Source organism: Phyllostomus hastatus, unplaced genomic scaffold (genome assembly GCF_019186645.2).
Source record: "Phyllostomus hastatus isolate PE091 unplaced genomic scaffold, TTU_PhHast_1.1 phas_scaffold_11, whole genome shotgun sequence".
In the NCBI taxonomy this organism is placed as follows: domain Eukaryota; kingdom Metazoa; phylum Chordata; class Mammalia; order Chiroptera; family Phyllostomidae; genus Phyllostomus; species Phyllostomus hastatus.
The window spans coordinates 1,697,705-1,724,921 of record NW_025334005.1 but is presented as its reverse complement, the minus strand read 5'-3'; the positions used below and the strand labels follow the sequence as shown (position 1 = coordinate 1,724,921).

The 27,217-nt window shown below is 61.9% G+C and overlaps 1 protein-coding gene across 1 annotated transcript in view; it reads left to right on the top strand.

Moving 5' to 3' along the window:
- Nucleotides 1–5,066: 5,066 nt before the first annotated feature.
- LRP5 (LDL receptor related protein 5) overlaps nucleotides 5,067–27,217 on the top strand; it is a 91,724-nt gene continuing 69,573 nt past the window's right edge. The window contains exon 1 of the mRNA XM_045854856.1: nucleotides 5,067–5,254. Coding sequence (XP_045710812.1) covers nucleotides 5,170–5,254 — 85 coding nt within the window. The 5' untranslated portion in view covers nucleotides 5,067–5,169. The remainder of the gene's footprint in view (nucleotides 5,255–27,217) is intronic.

Here is a 27,217-nt window from a genome sequence, read left to right as displayed (position 1 = left end):
CCTGCAAAGCGCCAGACGGTGAATACTTCAGACTTGCCCATTGCGACCGCCCGTCTTTGCGGTCAGCGCGGGAGAACAGGCGGAGACGGCGCCCCGACGAGGCCCGGCCTCCTGGCCTCCGCCCCCTTCCCCGCGAGGTGGGTCTGTGAGGACGGAGGACTGCCAGTGTCCTGGGGCTGCGGTAACAAACCACCGCAAACCGGGGGCTTCAAACAGCAGCAGGCCACTCTCCCGTGGTTCTGGAGGCCAGGGGTCGGAGGTCAGGCTGGCTGCGGGGCTGGGCTCCCTCTGATGGCCCTCGGGAGGGGTCCTCCCTGCCTCCTCTGGCTCCCAGGCAAGCTGGGCCGTGCCGGACTTGTGTGTTCAGACTCTGGTCCCCCTCCGCCTTTCTGTATTGGGGACCATTGTCATCACATGTAGGGTGCTACTGGGATAATCCAGGATGATCTCTTCTTCCTAAAATCCTTAAGTTAGCGATACTTGCAAAGACCTTTGTCCACACAGGTTCCTGGGCTGGGCACTGGGCGTATCTGTGTGGGGGCCACTATTCAACCCACTACAGGCATCTTGAGAGCATTTACAGAGGGAATCAGCCCTGGGCGTCAGCCCCTTCACCTGCGTTGAAAACAAAACTGCGTGGTGGGTCGGCCCCTCACGTGGCTTTCCAGGGCGTCCTCCCCAAGGGTGCGAGTTGCGAGACAAGCCCTGTGACCAGCAGGGCTGGAGCTCGGGGCTGGTGACCATGACCGGGTGGGGAAGAGCACGTGGGGGTGCCCCTCCCCCGCCCCCACCCTCACCCCCACCAGGGGCTGCCCAGCACAGCTGCCCTCAGCCCCACCGCGGGCCTGTGTTGAATGCGGCTCTCAGGACCGCAGCGCTGCAAGTGCAAGCAGCGCTCTCTCAAATCTGCTCTTGTAAGCCCTGGCTGGTGTAGCTCAGTGGATTGAGCGCGGGCTGGGAATCAAAGTGTCCCAGGTTCGATTCCCAGTCGGGGTATATGCCTGGGTTGCAGGCTATGACCCCCAGCAACCGTACATTGATGTTTCTCTTTCTTTCTCCCTCCCTTCCCTCTCTAAAAATAAATAAACTCTTTAAAAAAATCTGCTCTTGTACAAAGGACAGGTCGAGCAGACAGCACCCCCATTTTACAAACGAGGAAACCAAGGCTCAGAGGGGAAGCTGGGCCTGTGTCCCTCACACCCCCGCTATCTCCATAGAAACCATGGCGCTGCCAACAGAGCTCTGCACCGCCCACCAGCGCGCACACGGTGGCCGCCTGCCCCCCTCTGCTGCTGGCGCGGGGTGCTAGGAGGTGGGGCTGTTGCACGGCCTCACAGGCCCGTGGGGACTCTGGGACAGGCTGGTCACTGGAAGTTCCCTCTCCTCTCCTCTGCTGAGCTACCCTCGAGGCTGCTCGGGGCTCAGAGAGCTAGGAATGCTGGGAGCCGGGGGCACACACCTTTGCCCACAGGGCCAGGCCTGGAGGGAGGACTCTGGTGCCCAGAATAACTCTCCAGCGCCAGCGTGTTCCAGCCTGGGAGGGGAACCAAAAATGCATTTTCCCCAAGGGATTGGGGCTGGGATGGCCTCCTCTGGTGGGCCCTAAGTAGACCCCGGTGGAGCCCTGCCCCGGAAATGATGCGATCTGATGGCCGCCAAGCCCCCCATCGCTTCGCGGGGGTGGCCCTTGCACCCGAGGAATGAATGGAGAGCGACCATTTCCACGTGGAGGCAGAAGAGGAGTTCGGAGGCGTGAGGAGGCCTTCCGGGCCGTGGGGCATCTCTGACACAGATGTCAGAGTTCTGCAGAATAAAACCGCGGTTAGTTCTCGTTTGTTCCATAAAGGACTTTTCTGTAAGTTCTGTGTGGCCCTGGCCGGCGTGGCTCCATTGGTGGGAGGTGGGAGTGCTGTTCCCTAAACCGAAGGGTGGTGGGTTCACTTCCGGGTCAGGGTGCATGCCTAGGTTGCAGGCTTGGTCCCCAGTGGGGGCGCTTATGAGAGGCACGAGTCGATCCATGTTTCTCTCCCTCTGTCTTTCTCTTTTCCTCTCTTTTTAAAAAATCAATGAGCATGTTCTTGGGTGCGACTTGAAAAAAAAAACTTCTGAGCAGAGTCAGGCAACCTGGGATCTCGCCTTGATGCCTGGAGACCTGGGGCGGAGTCCCTTCCCTCCTGGGGGGGTGAGGTCATCTGTGGTGGACCCTCCACAAACGACATCACGGGAAGGAGTTTGCACAGGAAACCCCAGAGCGCCCTGGGAACTGTGGCAGCCTCCGCCACCCCCGGGGGCTTAAGTGGCCTCTCCTCTGAGTATTGGATTCTTCCATTCTGAGAGTTCGAGCTTGCCGTCTCCCTCTTTGAGAATAAAGAATCCCGGTATCTGTTTTTTATATTCTTGGCTTGTTTTAATCATCTGCAAAACCGAGTGGAGTGTAGGGTCCCCAGCTTCTCAGATTTAGAACCTTGACTTGCTTGACCTGTGGCCCCGAGCGGAGCCCTGCGGTGAGCCAGCCCGGACCCCGCCCCTCACCCCCACGTGCAGTGCCCTTAGTGAGTCCCATGTGCTCTTCCAAAAGCATCCTGCACCCAGCCCCTCCTGGCCATTCCGGAGCTCCGGCCCCTGCCACTCCAAGCAGCTATCTCTCCTGGCTGCTGCCGTGGGACCTACCTGCTGACCAGTTGCCTGCTTCCCCCACGTTTCCCTCCTGGCAATGTTGTCCCTGCTCTGCAGCCAGAGCGCTCCTTTTTATAAATGGGAATCGGATCTTTCCACTTCGTTCACTTATTCACTCAACAAACACTTATTGAGCCCCTGCTCTGTGCCAGGCCCTGGTCTAGGCTCAGGGGATGCACAGGGAGCACAAGAAGAGTTTATTCTCCTGGAGCTCCCAGCCTCGTGGAGGGAAGGATGGTAAGGAAGCAGAGAAACGGAATAGGAAGTGCCAGCAAGGGAGGGGGGGCGGGGTTGGAGGACATCTGACTTGCAATTTTCTTTTTTTTTAAAGATTTTATTTATTTATTTTTATTTAGGGAAGGGAGGGAGCTAGAGAGAGAGAGAGAGAGAAACATCAATGTGCAGTTGCTGGGGGTCATGGCCTGCAACCCAGGCATGTGCCCTGACTGGGAATTGAACCTGCGACACTTTGGTTCACAGCCCGCGCTCAATCCACTGAGGTACGCCAGCCAGGGCTGACTTGCAATTTTCAAAGGCGGTCACGGACAGCCTGGCTGAAGAAACGGAGATGCGATGAGAACCAGGCGGGTAACTGGGATAATTCCAGCACGTGGAAAGGCCCTCAGGCAGGAGTGTTGGAGGGCCAGCGTGGAAGCCACCATGCCCGGAGCAGGGTGGGGGAGAGGAAGGAGGGTGCATAAGGAGGTTGGAGAGATAAAGGGACAGGTGTGGCCACACCAGGCCCAGTCGGTGCCTGCGGCCTGTCTTCTATTCTGATATGGGAGCCATGGAAGGTTCTTGAGCAGAGGAGGCACGTGCTCGGACTTGCTCACTCCGGCTGCGGCTCTGAGATGGGGTGAAGGGGTCCAGGTGGGAAGCAGGAGACCCAGGGGTGACAGCGGAGGTGTGAGAAGAGGTGCTGGGAGTCTGCATCTGTTTTGGAGGTAGAGCCAACAGGAAGTGCTCCCGGGGCTGGGCCTAGGGTGAGGGAGAGCTCAGCAAGGGTTTTGCTACTCAAAGGCCTGCGGTGGCTGGCCGCTGCTCTGGGGGTAAATGGCTGTCATTCCTTATCCAGGCCTGGTCCACGCGGGCCTGCTGGCTGCTCCTACTGCTCCCTTGTCAAAGGTCCCGCTCTCCCTCCCCAGGTCAGGATTCCCCAGAGTCACAGCCAAGCATTCTGCATTTTTCTCAAGGCATCCCTCAGTCTGTCAGTGGTGTCTGGGGCTTGACATGTGTCCGTCTTCTTGCTGTGGCAGGTCTCCCTCCCCAGCACGGACACCCCACAGGACAGGGATGTCCTGCCTCGCTCTGTAAGTTGTCACAAACACACGAAGAATGTTGGTGTAGGCCTTTATGTGCACCCAGGTGTTGCCCATAGCGCACGTCTGCACCTCCAAGGCAGGCACTGCAGGCCCTGCTTGATCAGGAAGGGAAGTGTTCCCCCGGGGAAGGTTATAGTGAGACCCGCCCAAGGGCGCCCCTGGTTCTAGGACCCCTGTTTCAGAGCCAGTGCCGTGGCCCCTCCCAGACTCCCCTGTGCTTTGAGGGTCCAGGCAGACCGAGCCCGATGCTCAGGTGGGCACAGGGAGGGGTCAGGTCGGGGAGGTCGGTGCCTGCCTGCCGAATGAGTCAAAGGCGAGCTCTGCCGCCCTCGGCGGCGGTTTTCTTGCTCAGCCGCCTGGAGGCGTCTCGGGAAGACCTGCGTGTGCGCCCCAATCTCTGTACCATAACGTACAGGGCGTTCATTTAGTTTAAAAACAAAATCCCAAGCCCACTCCAATCCCACCCGGTGCAGCTTCTGCATCTCCCCATCGTCCGCTTCTGTCCCTACCCAGGACCGACACGCAGTCGCCATCCCAAGCCCTCCCGGGCGCCCTCGCCGGTGCGAACAGGTGTCTCGGGGCTGCCAGACCCGCCCCCGTTGAGGTGGCTGCGGTCGCGGGAAAGCGCACAGACCTGGCTCGGGGTCCCTGGCTTCCAGCTACCAAACTGCCTTCCTGCGTGCCCGCGGGCAACACCCCTCCCTACGCCCCCGTGCCTCAGTTTACCCACGGGGGAAGGCCAGCTCCGTGCGGCCCTGCAGGTGACACACCTGCTTCCGGGATCTGACTGGCCCCCGGGCCCCGCGGGGGAGAAGCCCGAAGCCGGACCCCGCGCCCCGAGGAGCCCCGGCGGTCGTCCCCAGGGGAGGCAGGGGGCTCGGGAAAGGCCGGGGGGACCACGCGCTGCGGCGGCCTCGCCGCGGGCCGGCTCCGGGGGGCGCCCGCGGGAGGGAGCGGCCGGCGCGGGGGGCGCGGGCGGGCGGCGGAGGCGGCGGCGGGGGGCGGAGACGCGGCGCGGCTTCCGCTCCCGCGCCTCCTCCCTCCTCCCTCGTCGTCCTGGTCCGCGGCGCCCGAGGGGGAGGCGGCAGGCGCCGGGAGCCGCGCGAGGAGCCGCCGCGCCGCGCCATGGAGCCCGAGTGAGCGCGGCGCGGGCCCGCCGGCCCCGGACAACATGGAGGCGGCGCCGCCCCGGCCACCGCCGCCGCCGCCGCCGCTGCTCCTGCTCGCGCTGTGTTGCAGCCTGGCCCCCGCCGCGGGTAGGTGGGCGCGGGCCGCAGGGACAATGGCCCGGGCGCCCGGGCAGCTCCGGCGGCCCGCGGCCAAGTGCGCAGCGCGCGGTAGCGACTTTGCAAGTTAGGGGCGAGTTGGGGCGCGCGCCGCGGGTCCCCGCCGCCCCCCGCTGTCCCCGCCGCCCGGGTGCCGCGCGCGGCCCTTTGTCTCAACCGTCCGGGCCCCTCTCGGGGACGCAGGGCCCGGTCCAGAGCGTCCCGGGGCGGCGAGGAGGGCGCGCGGGCGGCGGCGTCCCCGCCAGGTGCGGCGCGGGCGGGTCCTCACCTGCCCGAGCCCCGGGGCGCGCTCGGAAGTGCGCACGCGTGAAGCCGGCGGGCGAGGCCGTGCTGGGACGGTGGGGACCCCGGCCCGGCGGGCTGGCAACAAGAGAGGACTTTCGGCCCGGAGACAGGCCTGGCCGCCCTGCGTCGGGAACTATTTGGCCAGCCTGTTTCCGATGGCCGTGCGGCGGGCCTGCGAGCTCCAAGAACTGATTTAAGTTTCAGAGAAAGTTCTGAGACCCGGCGCCAGGCGGCCTGGCCTGTTGCGCTGGCCTTTCATCTACGTTGCTGTCGGTTTCCAAACGGACTGACACCTGCCAGGTGCCCTGACGACCCGTCTGGCCACTGGGGCCCCGAACAGGGGCACGGGGCCGGAGTCCATCCCCGGGGCGATCAGCGTGGGGCCGCCGAGGGGGGACGTGTCTCCAGAGAACGGCGTGGTGGGGCAGTGAGCTTGTTCCTCAGTTATTGCCTCAGTTATGCACGCCCTTGGGGAGATGAGGGCCAGGGATTTTTCCGTGCAACTCTTGGTGTGTCCCAAGGGGTGGAGTTGAGGTCAGGAGGGCTCAGGAAACCTAAGCGCCTGTGAAATGCTACACATGTTCTTTTAATTTGGAGATTGCCATGTGGTTTTTTGAAGCAAGTCTCTCGCTACCTAAATCATTATCCTCGGACGTGAGTGTTGTTTTTCTGGAGTGTGGCTGGGCAAGTGAACATGGCCAGCGAGTCCTGGGTTCTGGGGACTGCAGTTGTGCTGGCTGTGTTTTTTTTCCTGGGGGGACCTAGAGTCCCTTTGTCTGGGCCTCTTTCAGGCAAACAGCTGTCTCCCTAACTATTTCCCGTGTGGACATGGCAGGGAGGTGTCCTGGCCTGGCTCTGTGGCCGCACTCCCAGTGCTTTGGCTTCTACATTGAGGTTTGGGGGGGGTGTGGAGAATGGATGGTTTCCTCGAGTCCCCCTGTCCCCCAGCCCAAACTTAGAGACTGTCGGCGATTTCACCCCCAATTTGTCTGTCTCAGGAGCTTGCTTACATTTCTCGACACTAGCAAAACAAGGTGACGAGGAAGCACTCGAAACAATGACACTGTCTGGGTAGTTCAGGCCGGTGCTGGGCCTTTTCTCTGTGGAAATGCCTGGATCACAGAGGCGAGAGGCCTTTTTTTGGGGGGGTGTTTGTCTTAGAGGTGGGGTTTCTCAGCGGGCCCTTGTTTGTTGCTTTGCACTTGGTTGCAGTTTTGGATTTCCTGAGCCTTTTGGGGGACGATGCCGGAGGCCAGTGCCTGCCCGTGTGTGGTTCAAGCCCCCAGGGAGAAGAATCGCATCTGCGGAGCTCAGTGGTGCGTGAGGCAAAAATAGAGTTGATTATTTTCACATTAGGACGCGTGTGAGCGTGAGGGTTTCAGAGCACCAGCCGGAGCGGTGACCCGAGCCTAAAATGGAAGCACGAGGAGGCATCTCTCCGCGAGCCCACAGGGACTGTCGTGGGTGGGGTCTGCCCCTGAGTTCTGGGTTCGGTTTATGCCTCCGCCTGGAGTGGAGCCAGCACGTTGGTAGCTAATTATTTTTCCTGATTGCAGCCTGTTGCAATGTGAAGCCGTGAGCCCACGGAAGTGCCTTTGTTCTCGTGGTCTCGGTGCTGGGGACGGCTGAGGCTGCTCCCCGCTGGCCCCGCAGCGGTCACTCCACACCCAGCCTGTCCAAGACCCCCCAGCGAGGCCACTGCGGGTGCCCAGGGCCTGGCTCCCTGGGAGGGCCCTGCCGGCCGGTGTTAGCTGAACGTGTGGAGTCCCCTGAGAGAGCCCCCCCCCACCCCGCGCCCACCCCCAGGATCCTCTGTTTTCCCAAGCGGGGCCCACGAGCCCGCAGCCCTCCGGGTCCGATCCAAGAATTCACCCAGTCAGTCCACGCGGCCCCACACTTGCTGTGGGGATCCTGTCGCGTCTGGAGCCCGTCTAATTTCAGCTGCACTGTGTCACCGCTCAGGCATTTCACAGAATTTGCACACTGGGGGGGGGGTGGGGGGCGGGGGGCGGGGGGGTTGTGCAGTCTAGTGAGGGCCCGCGTGCAGGACTCCTGCCTGCAGCGGGGGGGCTTGGTGGGGGGTGAGCGGGGGGGCTGGGGGTCGGGCCAGTCTGGTTCCTACGCTCAGCTGCTGGTTGATTGGATGACGTAGCTTTTCTGTGTGTGGTGCTCCCACCTGGGGCCCCGACCCTGGGTGTTGGGGAGCATGAAACGCTCCCCCTGTCCCGAGCAGGGGAGGGGCTGGGAGCAGCAGAGCCGCGTCTGTTCCTGTGGTGTAATGGGGTCCTTGCTCTTTCTGGCCTGGGAGGTCTGCACGCTGTTGTTACACAGTCTGGGATTTTCTCCTGTGTGTGACCTTGGACGTCTGGTCCGCTGTCTGACTCGTGTATCACGGGGACAGAGCGGGAGTCTCAGGTGGCTGACAGCACGAGGGAGCCTGAGTGGCCCAGAGTCCTGGTGCTTGCTTTGGCGGGGGGGGGGGGGGGTGGTGGTGGCTGGACATCTGACTCCCTCTTTGTGTGCCTCAGTTTTCTCTTCTGTAAAATGGGGATGATAACACTTCCTACCACGAGTTTGGAGAGGAACAGCATCCTGGCACTGTATCAGCTACTGCTGTGCTTGGTGCTGCCCTGGGCGCCTGTGTGAAGTGCCGGCGTTATGGTGGGTGGGGGGCGGGTGAGGCCCGGCCTTTTTTCCAGGTGTCCCCGACTGTGCAGCTAGGGGAGTGCTGGACCCAGGGGCCTCCCACTCGTGGTCCGGAGCCCTGTCCTCGAGGACCAGGTGGTTTCCGTTGAAAGAGGCCAGATCATGCTGCAGAGTCTGGCCATGAGCCAGAAGGTGATGGAAGCTTCTGGAAGACTTTGGTTAGGGAGGCTAGGACACACAGACTGGAGTCAGATCTGTCCTAGGTGAAAGGTGTTAAACTGACCTTTTTTATTTAAATCGAGATGAAGTACACGTGATGTAAAAATAATCATTTTAAAGCGTACAGTTCCGTGGCATTCTGTACATTTTACAATGTGGTATCATGAGCCACCAGACCTGTTCATCACCCCAAAATGAACCTCCGCACCCCTTACCTAAGGCCTTCCTGTGCCCCTGGGCGGCCCCAGCCGCTCCGTTCCCGAAGAGTTGCCTGTCCCGGACGTGTTGCGCGGGGTTGGTCGGATGGCGCGTGGCCTTCAGGGTCAGGGTGTCGAGGCTCGGCCGTGTCATCCCACGGGTCAGCACCCTGTCCTTTCCGTGGCTGGACAAGCTTTGTTGCGAGGGAAGAGCACACTGTGCTGTCACCCGCCTGTTGATGGGTTGATGTTGTTGGGTGCAGGCTGGGGGTCTTGGTGTCCCTGTGGGGTTTGGAGAGCGGAAGCTGTTCTAAGCTGGGCCGGGACGTGGGCAGATTTGTCCTTGGATCCTCCTGCCTCGGTTCGGAGACACGAGAGCTGATGGCGGAGGGAGTTGAGGGGACACCAGCTCCAGCCTCCAGGGAGCAGGGAGTCTGGGAGGTGGACCTAGTGCCGCAGTCAGCGTGACAGGACCCCTGAGTGAGACTGCATGTCTGTGGCTAGCGAGGCGTCTCTGACCGTCACCTAACACACTCGCAAGACGGGGAGGCCCTGATGGGCGGGAGGGGCTTTGTTCAGCCCTTTACCTTTGGGGGGTGGGGGTGCCTTTGGACAGACACATTTGCTCAGAAAGTGGTGGTGTGTCTGCTGGAGACGGGTCCCCTGTGGGGCCGTCTTGGGGACAGTGCCGTCCAAGTGCTGACAGCAGAGGCAGCTGCGGTCCAGGGTCCCGCCCACCTGGCCAGGCGTGCCTCCGCTGTCTCTGAGGCTCTGGAAAGGAGTTTGCTAGCTCTTGGCCTCAGCATCTGCACCTGCAAAAGTGGGACCCTGGCTCCCGCCTTGCAGGGATCTGGTGGGGTTCAGGGAGGCTGATCCCTCGAGATGGGCCATTGTGGGAAGGACGTGAGGGGCCCTGCCCTTGGGATCCAAGCATCCAATTCCTAACACCCTCGTCCGGGTGAGGGCCTGGTGGTGGCAAAGATGATGGGGTGCTGGTTCGCCCCTGATGGGTGGCTGGCAGCTCCGATCCAGGCCAGAGCCCCACCCTGGAGTGGACCTTGCTGCTGGCCCTTCCCCCAGTAAGTGGGGGGCCCCCATGCCCCTAAACCATATGGGATGTGTGCCAACCAGGGCACGCCCTTGCCCACATAGTTCTGCCTGGTCTCCAGCCTTGAGCAGTCCTGTCATCTGTGCGTCTCCCGGGCTGGCCGTTGGTTCCGATGTGCCCCAGACCGCCTGTTGTCTGGGAGGGGACTGAGCTCTCCGCTGGCCTGCCCACTGGCTCACCCTGCCCGGTGAGGGTGCACCTCGAGCTCTCGGGGTGGCAGCAGCCTCGTGGCGCTGGAACCTCAAGTTGTGATCAGTCTGTGCCCACCTCACGAGTCCTCTGTCCCCTCTTGCCTGGACCTTCTGGGGGGTTGCTATGGTGACATCACCTCGGAGGGGTGGGGAGTTCTGTACTTTCTGGGTATTATTTTATCTGCTTCATTGCTTGGTAGGTAACTCAACAGACATTGTTTGAATGCTTTTTTCTTTGCCTCGGTGTGATCTTTCTAGCAGTTAAACGGAAGCAAGAACTCACTCAGGACAGTGGCTTTGCCTTTTGGGGTCCCTGGTGCCCGGTTGAGAATCTGATGAAGGCTCCTCCCCCAGGGGCCCGAGGCTCGCCTCTGGGGCTGGCAGTGCAGGGCTCTGAGAGACCGCGCACTTTACCAGGGGGCGGTCTAGGCTGCCGCAGGGGTAGAGAGGGCTCCCCGGGGGGCAGGGGCCTGGACCTGGAGCCTCAGCGTGTGGCTGAGCCAGACCTCACTTCTGGCCCCCCGACTCCGAGTCCCTCGCCACCACACTGCGTCCTGCTGCTGAGGGACCAGCCAGCACTCACGGCTGCACCCGAGGCCTTCGGTGGTCATCAGAAAATACCTCTTCAGTGGCCCTGGGCCGCCGGCCTGCCCGTCCGGAGTGGGCTATCGGTCTGTAACACGTGATGACAGCGGCATCCCCCGTGTGGGGCTCTGAGAGGGTCAGGGTCCTGTCCAAGCTGGAGGTGGCGCGTTTGTACGTTGTCCTCGGCGCACCGGGCAGCAGGCATGGGCAAGTGGGCGGGCTGCTCCGCCTGTCTCAGGTTGATGCTAACCCCGGTATCTGGCCACACGGGCTTTGCTTGGTGCCATCACACAGGGAACCGTCCCTCGTGCCAAGGCCCAGAGCCATCCCCACGGCCCTCTCAGGCCTGGCCTGGCAGAGCGCCGCCCTCGGTGTGCCCCAGAGCGGGCCGCCGCGTGGTCTCATCCCGGAGAGACGGGCTGGCTCTGAAACCGCTTTCCTGCGGACCTGCCGCCCCCTTCTCCTACCTAATTATTGAAAGTTCAGAACCACTTTTAAAAAGAAAAGTTTTGGTGAAATATATACAACACGATTTGCCCCTGTAGCCATGTTTAAGCGTACGATTCAGCGGCATTAATTGTATTCACGGCTTGGGGCCACCGTCCCCACCATCTGCTCCCCAGATTTTTTATTGCCCCAAACAGACACCGTCTCCCCTCCCCCCCCCAGCCCGCAGCCCCTGGGAACTCCTGACCTGCTTGGATGGGCCTGCGGACCAGCCCGTCCCGGACACCGCGGTCCGTGGAGTCGCACACGGACTCCTTCCGCGTGTTCTTCCGCGTCTGCCGTGTGTGTGCGCGCGCGCGCGCTGGAGCGATGCTGCCGAGGTTCGGCCGAGGTTCGGCCGAGGTGGGGCGCCATCCCTTCTTATGTCCGAATGATACTCCGTCGTGTGGGCGGGGCGGCCTTGTGCTCCCTCCGCCTGGCGCTGGGCCCTTGGCCTGCGTCCGCCTTTGGCTGTGGTGAGGGGTGCTGCCGAGACCACGGGCGTGCAGGGGTCTGCCTGAGCCCCTGCTTGCCCCGGTGGAATTGCAGGTTCACGTGGTAATTCCGTGTTTAATCTTCTGAGGGACCAGCACACCGCCTTCCGCAGCAGCAACCCTGTTTTACCAGCGAGGCACCGAAGCTCCAGTTTCTCTACATCCTGGCCCAAAATCATGGTCCCTTTTTTAAAAAAGGTTTTACTTATCTATTTCTAGAGAGAGGGGGAGGAAGAGAAAAGGAGGGAGAGAAACATCAGTGTGTGGTTGCCTCTTGTGCACCCCCTTCTGGGGACCTGGCCTGCAACCCAGACATGGGCCCTGACTGGGAATCGAACCGGTGACCCTGTGGTTCGCAGGCCAGTGCTCAATCTACTGACCCACACCAGCCTGGGTCATTTTCTCTATCTTTTAGAAGCCAAGTGCCTGTCTTTTAGAATTTTCTTATTCTTTTTAGAAGCCAAGTGCTATTTCAGAGTAAGTGTGCACCGTACAGCAGGGTGAAGACCCAGTGGAGGGGCGCTTGCTTTAGTTTTCCAGGCTCTGTTGCCGTTGCAAGGCTCTGGCAGCGAGCACCCCCGTGCGCATGCGTCTGTGCACGTGGCTACAGTGTTTCTGCAGGACACAGATTCCCACAGAAGGCTGCCCCAGTTTACACCCCGCCGGGCACCCGACGGGAGGCATGCTTTGCTGTGTCGTCTCCAGTGCTGGCCATGACCAGATCCTATTGTTTTTAAATCCCTGTGGCTAAACATTGTGACACATTTTGGTTTGGACGCCCCTCGTGACTGGCTGTGTAGCCATTCGTGTTTGTTTTTCTGCGCGCCGCCCACTCCTATCATCAGCCCATGTTTCTGTGGAGTCGTTTATCCTTTCTTATTGATTCGTAGGAGCTGCTTATTTACATGGATGTTCATTCTTTGTTCTATGTGTATTTTCCAGATTTTTCTTCTGGTCTGTAGCTAGTCCTTCATCCTTGTTTTTGGTGGCTCATTATCCTAAAGATGTTAAAAAGTTCTGTGTAATCAAAACTGCCTTTCACCTCGTAGCTTAGGGGCCTGGGCTTTGTTTCTTCTCTACCCTCGGGTTATAAATATGCCTTCTCTTCTTTCTTTCTTCCCTTCTTTCTTCTGGGATTGTTCCCATTTTGTGTCTCATGTGCAGGCACTCTGATTTCTGAGGGCCTGTGCGGCATGAGGTAGGGACCTGAGCTGTCCTGGCGTCTCCCCCACCGGGAGGTGTTTAGCAAGGGGTCCCCGTTCATTTGAAACGTCTCTCTTTCATGTGCTGAGTCCACAGACACTCAGTTGTTGGTTCTGGAACCTTCTGTTCTCCCTTTGACCTGTGGGTGTCTTTCTGTGGCACCACGCCAGGTTTTTTAATCTGTGTAGCATCAGAGTGTAATTTCAGATTGTGCAATTCCCCCCCCCCATTGTTCTTTAAAAAAAAAAACAAACTTGTGTTGACTCTTCTCCTACGCTTACTCTCCTGTGATAAACTTCAGAGTCGGCCTATCGGGTTTCCTCCTTTGATCTTTTGATCTGGGGACAGTAAATGGTGACATTCAACAGGTGTCTGAGGGCTGGACGTTAGAAGCGCTCTCCAACAAGCAAGCGGGTCCCTGGCCACGGACACAGATTCATCTGTGGCCTCGACGGGGCGGATCTTCCCGTTTGGGGTTTCTGGCGGCGCCTGGAGGGGATCGGAGGTGACGTTTGCGCCGGGTTGCCCAGTGGCTTCTGCCGCCTCTGCTCTGGAAACAAGCGCTAATGTAACGAACCCCAGTGTTCCCCGAAGGCACATATAAAAAAATTCCTGCCCCTCCTCTAGTTCGTTCCAGAACAAAACGTGAGCCACTGTAATTTCTTCCCCGGGCTGCACCCCTCCGTGAGCCTGGACAGGAGGTGGGGCCGTCTCTGCAGACTTTCCCCGGCGCAAACCTGGCTCCCCAAAGGGGACCGAGTGGGGGGAGTGGGTGCGGGGGCGCCATCCTGGCCTCCCCGATTCCTCCTTTCAGGCCCAGGGCGCACAAACGGTGCCCATGCCTGCTGTCCTCTGCCTCCCGGACGGGACAGGGGCCCGTCACCGGCCAGCTAGCCACACCCACTCTCCCCGCACCAGGCCCCGGGCTTGCAGCCCTCCCAGTCGGCTTCTGGAGCTCACCGTGGAAGACAACGTCAGGGTGGATGACAGCTTCTACTTCGACTCCTTGCTTTCTAGAACCTTCCCCCTGCCCATTTATCTAACACTCTGGCCAGATCCGTTTCCCTGAAACAGATTTGTTCCCTTCCATTTCTCAGGAAATGACACTAGTTTCTCAGAGTCCGGAGCTGGAACCGTTTTGCTCACCATTGCGCTGCTCCAGCTAGATCTGTCCTGGAGTCTGGAACCTTCCGTGGCACAACCAGCCTGAGAGGGCCTTGGGGACAGGGGCTCCGTCCTTGTCCCTCCACCTCTGGCATGGCGTCTGCCGTGGAGCAGACACTCAGTAGCCGTCTCGAGGATTGCTGAGGCTCGAGGCCTCTTCTCTTGGTGGGGGGGGGGGCAAATCTCACCCATCGTTCCTTCCTCTGGCCCCTAAATCTCCTGTGTCGTGAGCCCCTGCCCGCATCCCCAAGTCCAGGCCGGCTGTTTCCCGGTCATAGAGCCCCTGTCCTAATGCACGGGGCCGAGAGTGGTCCCCATCCCCAGGAAGAGCCCGTGGCCCCGAGCGGGGACGCGGAGAAGGCGCACTCCGAGGAAACCCAGCGCGCCCCAGACGCACTTGACTGGGAAGTCGCCTCCACAGCCCGGTCCTCTGTGATGTCACGGTGGGGCCCTTGTCCTTCGCTCGTCCTTGTCTCGTGTTCCAGAAAACTCCGTATGGGTGTTTTCAGTCTCCTGCACAAAAGTAGAAATAATGGGGCAACAAATTTTCATACCATAAGAGAAGGTTTTGGTGCTTTGAGATAATAGCCACAGAGTGGGTGTCTGAATGAGGGCTATTTTTTTTTTTAAGATTTTATTTATTTACTTTTAGACAGAGGAGAAGGGAAGGAGAAAGAGAGGGAGAGAAACATCAATGTGTGGTTGCCTCCTATGCGCCCCCCCACTGAGCACCTGGCCTGTAACCCAGGCAGGTGCCCCAACTGGGAATTGAACCAGTGACCCTTTGGTTCGCAGGCTGGCACCCAATCCACTGAGCCATGCCAGCCGGGGCTGAATGAGGGCCATTTCAAATGCACTTTCAGGAATTTAAGTCCCGAGAGAGCATTGCCCCTTCGACAGCGCCCCGAGTGTCCGATGTTTGTTCCCTCCAGGTCGTCGCCACCCAGGTCTCCGCATGAGTTCGCCCGGTGCCCGTTGACTCTGGGCGGGGGGCGGGGGGGCGGCCTGCGCGGTATCGAGGGCGAGCAGGCAGTGCCAGCGCCTGCCCCTGGCTGCTGTGGCCCCCCCGCCCCTGCCCCCCTCTTCACGATGCTGGCCGGGCCTGCCGAGGCCGCTGCAACCCTCGTGCTCGCTGGACTGTCTGCCGCAGCTCTCCGCTTGGGCAGGACCCAGGGGCTGCTGGCCGCTGCTGGGGCGTTGGGGGGTGCAGTCTGCCCTGGCCTTCACGGTGTCACCTGCCTTTGCGCGGAGTTCTCCTCCCCCATGGGCCAGGCGGAAGGTCAGCTCACGGAGGCCGAGGTGCCGGCTCTCTCGCAGGGCTGGAGGGCAGCCCCTGTGCAGGGGGCCTGTGTGTGCACCCTCTGCCCAGAGAGGAGCGTGGTGCTGGGTCATCTTGGTGCCCCAGGCCGTGGCCACAGTACTTCCTCCTGCTTCGGAGCGGATGGAACCCGGACTAGCGGAGGCCGGACTCGATCCCTGGTCAGGGCAAGTACAGCAAGCAGCTGATTGATGACCCTTTTCTTTTCTTCCTTTCCTTTCCTTTCCTTTCCTTTCCTTTCCTTTCCTTTCCTTTCCTTTCCTTTCCTTTCCTTTCCTTTCCTTTCCTTTCCTTTCCTTTCCTTTCCTTTCCTTTCCTTTCCTTTCCTTTCCTTTCTTTTCTTTTCTCCCTTCCTCCCTCCTTCTTCCTCTCTCCCTCCCTTCCTTCTTTCCTTCCTTCCTTCCTTCCTTCTCTCTCTTCCCCCGCTCCCTCCCCACCCCTCTTTCCTTTCTCTCTAAAATCAGTAAACATATCCTCGAGTGAGGACTGAAAAAAAACTGGGTCTAATGTCTGTGAACAGAGCAGCCCCAAAGCACGTCACCCGGTTCCCTGGCCCCTGACCTGCTGGGTGGATGCAGGGCCCCGTGTCCGCTGGGAGACTCAGAGACGGGGCGGGCCCGGGGTGGCCCCCGCCTGGGCCCCCCAGCCAGTGCACGGCGGAGCCGGTGGGCAGTCGGCGGAGGGTCCGTGTGCTTCCAGTCAGTCCTCTCGCCTCGGTCAGGAGGCCCTTGCGCAGCCAGCGGCGGGCCGTGCAGAAGGCTGCTCGGAGCGAGAGAGCGGTTCCCCTCCCTCGGGCTCCCCCTTCTAGTTCTTAAAAAAAAGTTTCCTCTGTCCGAAAGACATTCTCCTTTCCAGGAAAGTGCATTTAAGTAATAACCTTTCCTGCTCGTGGGTCCCAGACGCACACGGCTGCCACGCAGAGCTAGCTGGTCGGCGTTCTGTTGCAGGGTTTCCGTGGGGCCCCCGCCCCGCAGTTTCCATGGGCTTTCGGCCCTGAAAGCGCCTCTCGGAGCCAGCACGCCTCGCGCTCCCACGGGCCGCGGGCCTCGGGCCGCGGGCCCGAGCGGGAGTAACTGGTTGGGAGGGCAAAGGGGGTCCGCTCGGGGACCCAGGCAGGGCTGGCCTCCAGGAGGCTCCGGGCTTCAGCCAGGCCCTCGCTCCGCCTGTGAGGGTTTGAAAGGCCCCCTCGGAGCTGCCCCCAGGGCCGGCACTCCCCCCGCTGGCCCCTGCCTCCCTGCGCGGGCCGGCTCCTGCGGCTTCCTCTCCGCGGACCGAGGCCCTCCTGGAGGTGCGCTGCGTCAGGACGGAACGTGGCTGAGGGGGGACCTCTGTTCCTAAAGGATCGCGTTAGGGGACCGCCCGACCCGGGTGGAGTTTTCCAGGGTCTCTGAGTAGGTAATCTCTAGTCAGATTTTAACCATCGAGGAGGGCTTGAGGTCTCTTCTGAGGGCTGGGGTCGCAGGACGTGGTGTTTTCCGTGGGGAAGCCAGTCGGGGGAGGGGGGCGGTCCAGGGTTTTTCTGCACTGCACCAGCTGCACCCGCAGAGCGGGTCATTGACGCAGCCGGCTGAGCTAGGAACTGGTCCCAGTGCGCGATGGGCGAGGTCCTCCAGGGACAGTGATATGTCGGTAAAGCACCGTTCCCTCCGTTTGTAGGTGAAGGGGACAGGTGGGCCCCGGTCGGTTCCTGCCCGCCTGTAGACCCTCAGGCCCACTTGGCCACCAGTGGACACTCAGAAGCCCGCCCCACGCAGCGCACGTGGAGTGGTGTGTGCCTCCCCCCGGCGGCTGCGCCCAGCGCTGTCTCCTGAGTGGAGTTACTGTCTGGGGCACCTCGAGCTGGGCCTCGCTGCCTGGCCCCCCCCCCCCCCGCCTCGCCTCCCCTCCCCTGTTGCTGTGAACAGCTGAGGGGCAGCCAGAGGAATCCCAGTGGCGGGCCTGGGGCCGCCCGCCCAGCCCCTGGGCCCGGAATCCCTGGGCCCCTCCACCTGTCGCGGCTTGGCTCGAGTTTCTGGCTCCGCTCTGCGGCTGCGAGCAGGCGCGTTCGCCCCTCTGGCCCTCCGCTTCCTCACCTGTTGGGGCGTCGTCACAGTGCCCCCCCAGAGACACGCCTGGGGATGAGACGGGCCAGGCTGCGAAGTGCCTAGTACGGCCACCCGTGAGCGCTCAATAATTATTAGCTATTAGGGGTGTTATGGCAACCCTAATTGTTATTCTCCGGGAGAGGGCCCCTGGGGCTCCGGAATCGGGCTCGGCTCAGCCGGAGAGCATCCCGGCGGGGACCATCGTAGCTCGGCCCCGCGGGCCCGCGTCCAGGTGCCAGGAGAAGGTGCGTTACCTGTCTGATGGCTGCGTGGGGCCGCACGGCTCCGGGAGCCAACCTGCCTCCTGCCGGGTGGAGGCCAGGGAGGGGGGCTCCCACGCCCTGCGCCTGGGGAAGCCGGTGCAGGTGGCCGCGGGCGCTTCTCCTGGGGCTGCCACGGGCAGCGGGCGTTTCTGCTTTGCTCCTGCGTCCTCGGACCATCCATCTTTTCGTTGGTGTTTCCAGCACGACCCCCCCTCCCCGCCCCCGCCTCTCCCTCCGTGGAGGACGTTGTTAGGGAGCCTGGCTTCTCCTGTCCCTGCTGCCTGGCTTCCGACAGTCTGCTAAGAGCCAGCCCGGCCGGCTCACAGGGCCAGGGCTCCTCTCCCCAGTCCCCCCAAATCTGGCGGCTTGCCCGCCCGCCCTTCCCCTTCCCACCTGGTCAGCTTCTCCCCCGAAGGCAGGTGAGGGAGCCCGGGCATCTCTTGGCTGGTCAGTCCCTGTCCCCTCCACTGCCGACCGGGCTCTGTTGCCCAGCAGGTGCTTGGATGGAGAGCTGCTGCTTGCCCGGCCGGGTCCCAGGCCGTGGCTGTAACGTGGGGGGCACGGCCCCCCGCCCCCTTTCTGTGTGCAGGTTGCAGTCTGAGCTCCTGGACCTCTCCCTGCGCCTGCTCTCTGGCCAGGAGCCCAGGTGGGACCTGCCTGCTCTGGGCGGGACAGGCACCGGCTTTCCTACTTCCTGTTGTCGCCTCTGGCGCGGGAGTCACTGACGCCTCTAGCAGGTGTGCCGACTCGCTCCTGTGCGCCCTGCTCAGGACGAGGCCCCGGGCACAGGAGGGGCGAGGGCAGGCGGGGCCCATCGGGGACAGCACGCGTTGCCCCTCAGCCGGGACAGCCGGGACCAGCGGCCAGGACCAGCTCTGACTGCCCGGGGACCCACACCGAGCGCTGGGTCTGGAGCATGGGTCAGGTGGAGGCTCAGGGTGGGGACGCGGGTTTGCAGAGTGAGCCCGTGAAAGGCAGGCCCTCCCTCTGGAGGAGGCCTGTAGGTCGTGTGGGAGACATTCAGCTCCACACTTCGACCCCCCGGGCACCCACGTGGTCCTCGTGAGGGGCTCCCCAGGGGGAGTGGAGTCTTGCTTCCCGGGTCGCCGTGTGGCTTTAGTGCTGGGTACGTCCACGCCCCCGTCCTACAGATGGCGACCCTGAGTCTGAGGAGGACCTGGAGCTCACCCCTGTCGTGCCTGGTGGTTATGCCTCCTGCTCCTGTGGCGGGGAGGCCGGGGTGCCCCTGAGATGAGCCCGGGGGCCTGTTGACCTGCCAGCCTGGCCTGGCTCCCCCTCCGAGGCATGGGGTGGCCGCGGGCGTCTCTTCCTCCTGAGTGCGGAGGGGTCGTCCTGGACAGGAAACGTGGTCAGGTGGTGGGAGGCCACAGTCCCGAGGGGCCCAGGCAGCCCGTGGGCCGTGCCTCCTCCCGAGCATGGGGGAGGGGCACCCCAGCGCAGGGGGAGGGGTTCGCTGCCTGACCCTGCTCTGTGCTCCGCCCTCCTGCTCAGATCCCGGTTGCCACGCCAGGCAAAACGAATGCCTTTTAAGCCGTGCGAAAAAATCGGATCGCTGAGCCCCGGGTGCCCCAGCCTCCTGGTCTGTAAGGTGGGGTGACCGTTGTTCCACCTCCTTGAGGACTGAGTGGCATCAGGTACAAGGGGCAGAAAGGGGCAGGGGCAGGCCCTGGCCGGGTAACTCGGTTGGTTGGAGCATCGTCCTGGTACACCCAGGTTGCGGGTTCAATCCTTGGTGAGGGCACTTACAAGAATCAACCAATGAATGCGCATGAAGAAGTGGGACAGCAAATTGATGTTTCTCTTTCTCTCTCAAATTAATAAATTAAAAAAATAAAATAAAAGGGTGCTCCCGGGTGGACACCGGGACACATCCCCAGGGGCTTGTCTGGGTTTCTCCGTGGGAAATTCTGTTTCCTCTCCACGACCTGTTTGACCCTGCAGGCCCTGAATTACGGGGGTCTCCTCATTCTTACGATCGTCTGACCCGACTCTTAGCTTGGGTCCCAGGGGCTGCACTTTGCAGGCAGCCCCCAAAGCTGTGTGGGTGCTCTGACCTGAGAAGCGTTGGCTCCTCGGAGAACGCCAGCACCCCAGAGGGGTCAGGGGTCAGAGGGCAGGAGGCTGCAAGCCAACCCCAGCCAGGACGCTGGAGTTTTTTTATCTGGTCCGTTTCACCCATCCCCATGGCCGACAGGCTCGTCCCGAGGCTGGGGTCTGGTGTTGGCCTGCGGGTAGCTGCTTGTTTTTCAGGAACAGGAGGTAGTTTGCAAGCAGAGCCTCCCGGTTTTGCCCATAAAAAGGAGATTTTGCAGCACGATGGCGAATTTGGCACGTCCTCATTATTATGATTTTTGTGCAACACTTAAAGAAAATAAAAGCTGGTACAAAGGTATGTTTGTTTCTGAAATGTGTTTCCTTTCCCAGATGTTCTTTTCTGCCAGTTCCAAACGCGCCGCCGTGAGCTCTGCTCTCCGGTTTCCTCTGCAGGCAGAACAATGAGGCCTCTGTGCGCGCGCGGGAGACGCCAGTGGGCCGGGGGAGGGCTCCTCCCGCCCCCGCGGTGGAAACCACCGGCCTCTGCCAGCCGGGAAGGGAGCCCGCGGACGGCTGGGGTTTGGCGGTCTGCTGGGCCGCGGTGGGAACGCGCAGGGTGGCGGCTCGGAGGTCCCGCAGTCTCTGCACCTTTGTTCTGGGTCCTTGCGTTGGCTGCGTGGCCTCGAGCTAAATGTCGGAGTCTGGGTGGCGTGCATGGACCCTGGGGCCTGGTACTGGATCTGGCCCTTTTCCCCTTCTTTCCGTCTCTCTGGCATCTGACACTGGTCCCTGCCCAAAGGGCAGGTCTCCAGGACCCGCCAGGTGGGACTGAGCGGGTGTCTCCAGAGTCCAGTGGGGCCTCGGGCCCCCTTGGCTGCTCGGCCTGGCACTGCTTTCTTGAGACCAGGTGTGTGTGTGTGTGTGTGTGTGTGTGTGTGTGTGTCCTTGGGAGAGCACACAGATGTGCACACGCACAGGACTCTGAAGTGCCAGCCTGCCTGGTGTCCCAGGACAGCTGGCGGACCCCCTTTCACTCAGGGCGGCGTGGTTCCCTGGTCTGCGCTGGGACTGTTCTCCGTGGAGTCGCTTTGTCTGCGGCGTGCATGTAATGGAATCCTTATTCTTTTTTTTTATATTTTATTTATTTATTTTCAGAGAGGGAAGGGAAGGAGATAGAGAGAGAGAGAAACATCAATGTGCAGTTGCTGGGGGTCATGGCCTGCAACCCAGGCATGTGCCCTGACTGGGAATCGAACCTGCGACACTTTGGTTCTCAGCCCGTGCTCAATCCACTGAGCTACGCCAGCCAGGGCTGGGAATCCTTATTCTTTAATTAACGCGTCCTGCCTTAGAACACCTGAGACACACACGTCTCCGACCTGAGGGATAAAACGAGAGAACATGTATCGCACATTCACAGGGGACCGGGCGGGTTCTGAGGGAGGGTCACTGATGGGCTCTGGAGGCGGGGGCCACCACTGCCCCATTACACAGATGAGGAAACTGAGGCTGGGAGAGCCCGAGGAACTCGCTCAGGGTCAGGGGGCACGGACTGGGCGGGCCGAGGCCCCAGTGCCCGCCTCTGCATCGCCGTGTGGGTCACACAGCATTGCCCTTCTGTCTCTGAAGGACATCGGCCCATGAGTCCCTTTAAAGTGCATTTGAAGTGCATTTAAAGAAGCATGCTGCTGGGCTCAGACCTCAGCCCCCTCATTGGACAAAGGGGGAAACAGAGGCCTGAGGGGGCCGTGCTGTTAGGTCCGGCCCCCTGGGTTGGCCTGCTTCCTATGTGCTCCTAAGGCCTGTTTCTGCAGAGCCTCGGGGTTTCCACCAGGATGACCCCAGAGTCAGCCCCGCCCCCGCACCCCCTCCTGCACCCCCGCACCCCCCCACGGGCCCCCGAGTCCCTCTGGATCCCAGGACCGCTCCTCTCAGCCTTTGCCGTGGCCTCGGGCCACTTCCGGGAGCCTGGCAGGCCGGGAGCCATCGAACCGAAATGGTATGTAATCAGAATGCTATATTTTGTCGAAAATAAGAATGTTAGCAGCCGGCTGGTTTCTGGCAAGTCCAACTGGGACTCCGAAATACATATTTTCCCCTGCTCTGCCCCAAACCTTCTAATTAGAGAAAACGCACACTCGCAGACATAAATCAAATGTCCTGTCCCCCAGAAGCGTGTCCTAGGTGTCCCCGAGTGGGGAACATTCCACGGTCACTAAATGAGGGCCTGCAGAGGGAGGGTGTGCGCACGCACTCGTGCGTGTGTGAGCGGGAGAGGCAGAGGCGCCCTCTGATGACCCCTGGCTGCTGCCGTTTCCTTCCCGCTCAGCCCCCCCCACCCCCCGCCCCCACCCCAGGGCCTCCGCTTCTGAGCCCCCTCCTCCCCGTCAGCACCTGCCCGGCCGCCCTGGTGAAATACACGTATTCGCCCAATTAAAATGCACTCAGCAGAGGAAATGGCTTTCAGGGAGAAGCACTTTGCCTCACAGGAAAGTCTCCGTCGAGCAGTGTTCCGTGACCGCCGCCGACGTCCCTGCCGTGCAGGGGCTGGAGTCTGGGGAAGGGTGTGTGGTTCTGGCAACCGGCCCTGGCGTGGGCCGGGTCCCCCGCTTCCCACGGCCACCCGGGTCCAACCGGACGCCAGATGATGCTGAGAACCGGTTTGGGGGTCCCGAGGCCCGGGGCCCTTCGGTTCTGCCCTGCGTGGGTGGGCGGGTGGGCGGGCTGCCTCCTCACCCGTGGGGACCCACGCACATCCTGGAGACAGTCACACGCGGCTTCCCTGGGGCCAGGAGGGACCAGAGGGACCAGAGGGACCAGAGGCCCCTTCCTCAAGGCAGATGCCTACTAGCTGGGGGCCAGGAGGGGGACCCGTGGTGTGGGGAGAGGGGACCCCAGTTGGGGTGTGGCCTTGGGGACCTCAGTCTGGTCGGTGAAAAAGAGGGACAGCCCCGGGGGACTGAGGTGGGCCCTGTTCACCCTCTCGTCTGCGTTTCCCACGCCATGGGGCCTCCAGGAGGGGTGTGTTCCCACGTGTCCTCTGGGGCAACACTGAACAGTGGGTTGTTATCAGGTGCCTTTGGGGAACCCTGGGGCTTAGGAAGCGAGCCGGGCTTCCTGGCCGTGGCCCCTCGGAGCCTGCAGAGCGGCAGTTGTGCCCCAGGCTGCGTGGCCCTGTATCCAGGCACGTGCCCCTTTCTGGTCGGGAGGGGGCGGGCGTGACCCGCACGTGACCCCTGCGTGAGCTGGGTTGTGGCTCCTTCACAGTTCCCCCTGCGGGACGGGGTGCCCTCCCCCGGCGTCGTGTCTGGGTCTAAGGTCCGTGTACTCCCCGCCCCCGCCCCCAGGAAGGGATTTGGTGGCATTCGTCTGCTTTCCCATGGTTGCTTTTTGGATTTTCCCCCTTCAAACAGGCTCAGTCTGGAGTCTGTGGGGTGGCACGTGGCATTGGGAGAAGTCGTGGAGAAGAGTCCCGTCAGGATGGGGCCCGCCCTGCGCGTCCCGTGCGTGCTGCATGGCCTCGGTGCGCCGCCCGTCAGAGCTTCGGAACCCGCCTACCCCCGCGGGGCGTGAGGGCACTCGGGGCAGCCACGGGGTGGTCAGCGCCCAGCAGGCCCATGGCAGATGCTGGCTTCTTCCGCTGCCCATCGCCCTGGGGCCTGCTCTCCTGCGTGGGTGCCGGGCTGGGGGCCAGGAGCCGGTAGCCGAGACCTGCAAGGTGGGGGACTCGACCGTCCGAGCGTCGTCCCCTGGGCTGGGGGTGACCCTCTGCTGGGTGGGAATTGGTCACTCCACACTGTCACTCCTGGAAGCGGCCCCGGTCACTGGGGCCGGGGTTGGGACCTTCCGAGTGATTGCTGGGGGCAGCGGGCCGCCTCGGCTCACACTCGGGGGTCCCTGTGGCAGGCACCCAGGGGGCCCGCGTCAGGTCCTGGGCCTTTGCTTGCTTCCCTTCCCTTTCCAGAGCCGCCGCCCCAGGCTCTTCCTAGAGCAGAGGTCCAGGCCTGTCCCCGGCACGCCGGATGTCCTGCCGCCTGTGCCGGTGTGAAGGGACCGGCAGGCCATGTCCTGTCGCTTTGTGCTCTGAGGTGCAGGAAACCAGCCGCCCCCTTTTCTTTTCATCTTTCGCAACCGATTTCTTCTTTCCTGCACCACCCTCCGTCCCAGCCGACCCCAGCCGCTTCCTGCCCGCCTGCTTCCCTGACCTTCGCCATGTGGTCCCTGCTCAGGAAGCCTGCCTGGGCCTCGGGGTTAATTGCCACCTTCCTACAGGGCCACGTGCGCCCGTGTGAGTGTGTGAGTGTGTGAGTGCGTGTGAGCCTGCGTGTGTGTGTGTGTCAGGATTAGAGAGACCGGGATGGGGGGCTGGGGGACCACAGGAACGGGGTGACTGAACCGGGAGGAAGGGGGCGAGCTCTGAGCTGCCTCGGGGAGCAGGGCGTGGCTGAGGGTCCCGGGGCAGGTGTGTGGGTGGAGCAGAGGGGGCGCGGTGGGGCGGGCACCAGGCCCTGGCAGCTGGGAGGCGAGTGTGGGGAATGGGGCGCCGAGTTGGAGCCGCGCTGGGACTGGGGTGGGGGGGCGAGAGGTGGTTTTGTTCTGCAGCTGGTGACACTCTCGGACCTCGGGGAGCCGCCTGATGCAGGCCCCCCGCTCACCGGGTCAGCCCAGGTGGAGAGTAAAACTTCTGGTGTTCCGGAAGGTTCCTCCCGCTACTCCCCAGACTTCCCCTGCCATCCCGCCCCAGGAGGTGCCAGTCCAGTCGCGTCTGTTCGGAGCGCCCCCGCCCTTGGGGTTGTAGCCAAAGCCCCTTAGAAGCCGAGAGGCCTTGCTTCATCCTTGGCTGTGCCTGGGGATGGGCCACAGCCCTGCCGTGGCTGCCCCTGCCTGGATTTGAAGCAGACTGTGGCATTTATTCGTTAGTTTCATGTAAATGCCAGCAGCTCACAGATCCCTCTCGGTCATTATCACCACAACACCTGGAATGGGGAGGGTGGGAGAAGGGCCCCCCCCACATTAGAAGCCCCTGGGGGGGGGCCCTGCCCTGCTTGGGGCCCTGTGGGTGGCGGCATCGACCTCCCCGCCCTGAGGCAGCCGGCCGTGGGCCTCGCCTGCAGAGGGAACGCAGGAAGCATTCAGGGGAGTGGGCAAGCCGGTGGGCTCATGGAGGCCCCTGGCTTTCTCCCTGGGCCGGGTGTCGTGGCCGTGGAGGGTTTTATGGGGGGTGGGAACCGCAAACAGCTTGAACTCGGGGAGATTGGGGTCTGGTGGAGACTTGGTGGGATCCGTATAGGGGAGCCTTGGGGGGCTGAGGTCACATTGGGGAGACCAGGAGAAGAATTCGGGGGTGTTCCCCGGCTCAGTGGGTCCTGAGGCGTTCACGGCCGGGTGGGGGAGTTTTCGGGGGGCTGTGACAGCTGGGCCGAGGTGGAGGCGGGAGGCTGGAGTCGTCCCTGGTATTCGGGGACGGCATCGAGGATCCCGCCGGGCTCGGCCCCTTCCAGCCCGCAGGTCCAGTGCTGAGCTCTCTGTGTAAAAGGCAGGACGTCTGCTCAGTTAAAGGGAACCCAGTGTTTCAGTGTTGTCGTGAATGCTGAGCCTCCCCTCTGGGCTTGGCGGACAACGGCGCGGCTGTGGCCCCGGGGGAGCCGTCTGAGCCGGGGGGACGGACAGCCCAAGGCCCGCGGGGCGTTCTGTGGCTGGAATCCTGTGGTTGTCCTGGTGGCAGGAGGGCTCAGGGGGCTGTCCCCGGAGAGAGCAGCCCAGGGGCCTCTGAGAGCCGCGTGACGGGAACGTGGGGTCCCCGGCTCCAAGGAGCTGCCCGCTCACACAGGAGCGAGTGTAGGCCTGCGATCCTTCTCCCACCTTCACTGAGCAGGTTCCAGGAGGAGGGGCCCAGGCGGGGTTTTCTGAGGATGTCGTGATGACGTCTCCGGCCCTTTTAAGATCTCGGGGCTTTGCTCCGGGCAGTCCAGTGCACGGCTGTTGTATTGCACTCGATGGGGGGGGGGACTGGGCCTCTTGGTGAGCCGGGGGTCCACCTCATGCACACTTGGGGGGCCGCCCGGATTTCCCCGTGGTCCCTTCCCTTTTAGCCAGATCAATGCTTTTCCACGCGCTTCCTCTCGGAGGGGAAATAGGACTTCCCTACCCGGGGACAGTGACGGGGGGGAGGGGCCACTTCCAAGTCACCTGAAGCATGTCCCCACGCCAGCCTACGTATCTTTTCAGGTTTCACGTTTTATCATGAGACTCATGGGAATGTTTCAGTCTCTCTCCTTGATAGTCATGCTCATTTTTAAGAAACGATGATTCGAACTTTATTTATAAAGTACCCAGAATGGTATGCAAGTAATAATGTGCAAGAGTGGATGCAAAAAATTATAAAGTTTTACAGAGACACTGAAGAAGATGTAAGTCAACGTCCATGGGTAGGAAGACAGTGTCCCCGAGGGTCACTGTCCTCCAGATCGACCTATAGATTCCATACCATTCCCGGCGCTCTCACACCATGAAGCATCATTGTATATATCTCTTGGGGCCCTCCCCCCCTCACCTCCTGCTAAGCTTTGACATGGTTGCTTTTCTACATTGTAAAAATGTTACATGTCCTAAAAATGGCAACAGTGATTTTGCAGAATTTGGGTTGCTGGGTGTAGAACATGTGTGAGAGGGTGTGGCGAGCCTACGTCGGCCTGAAGGAGTGATCAGGAGGCGGCCAGCTGGGCCGGCGGCAGGTGGCTTACAAAGCCCTGGCACCCGGGCCGAGGTGCTGCTGGCGCAGGGCTGGACAGGTAGCCCACGGGAGCGAGCGGCCCCAGGCGTGCCTGGAGGAGTGGCCCCAGGCGGACGGCCCAGGGAACTCCTGCCCCTGGGCGTGGGGGTGCGAGGCAGTGCGTGGGGTGGGTAGGGGAGTAGCCAGTCTGAGAGACCCCAGCCAGAAGGCACGCAGGCTGTCGGGTGTCGGGGAAGCTGTTTGTGAGCGCTGCGAGTGGAACTAATTAACCGAATGCATAGCTGCGTCCTGGTGTGGGGCCAGGGCATGCCCAGCACTTGCTGAGTCTTGCTCATCGTTCAGGTCTCCCATCTCCCCTCTTCCAGGAAGCCTGCCAGGGCCACCCATAGCCAGCGCCTGCTTCTTCCTCCCAGAAGCCTGCCAGGGCCACCTGCTGCTCACTCGCCTCCAGGCTCCAGGCACCGCCTGTCCACGCCACTCACCCACCTTTTCCTGCTTAAGCGGTGAACTACGTGTGCGCACATGTGTGTGTCTGTGCGCCACGTGTGTCCTGGCCCACGAAACCCCAGGCTCCTTGAACATGGCCCCACGCTGTCTGCCATTCCTTGGCCCTCCCCACAGGGCTGGCACGGCACAAAGGACTGTTCCTGACGGATGAAACCACAGTGTGCGTCCAGGCCGAGGCCCGCTCCAGCGAGCGGCGTAACGCCTGGTGCATGTCAATAAGGCGTGTACTTGCCGTGCGGCTGGTCCGGGTGCAGCGGCCGAGGGTTGGGTTACCTGGAGCCAGGCTGTGTTTGGGGTAACCATGTGAGCACTGGGAAATACAGGCTGCCGGAGTGGAGCCCTGGCATCTGGTATGACTTCTATATTTAAAAACTGGATATACTTACATGGATTAA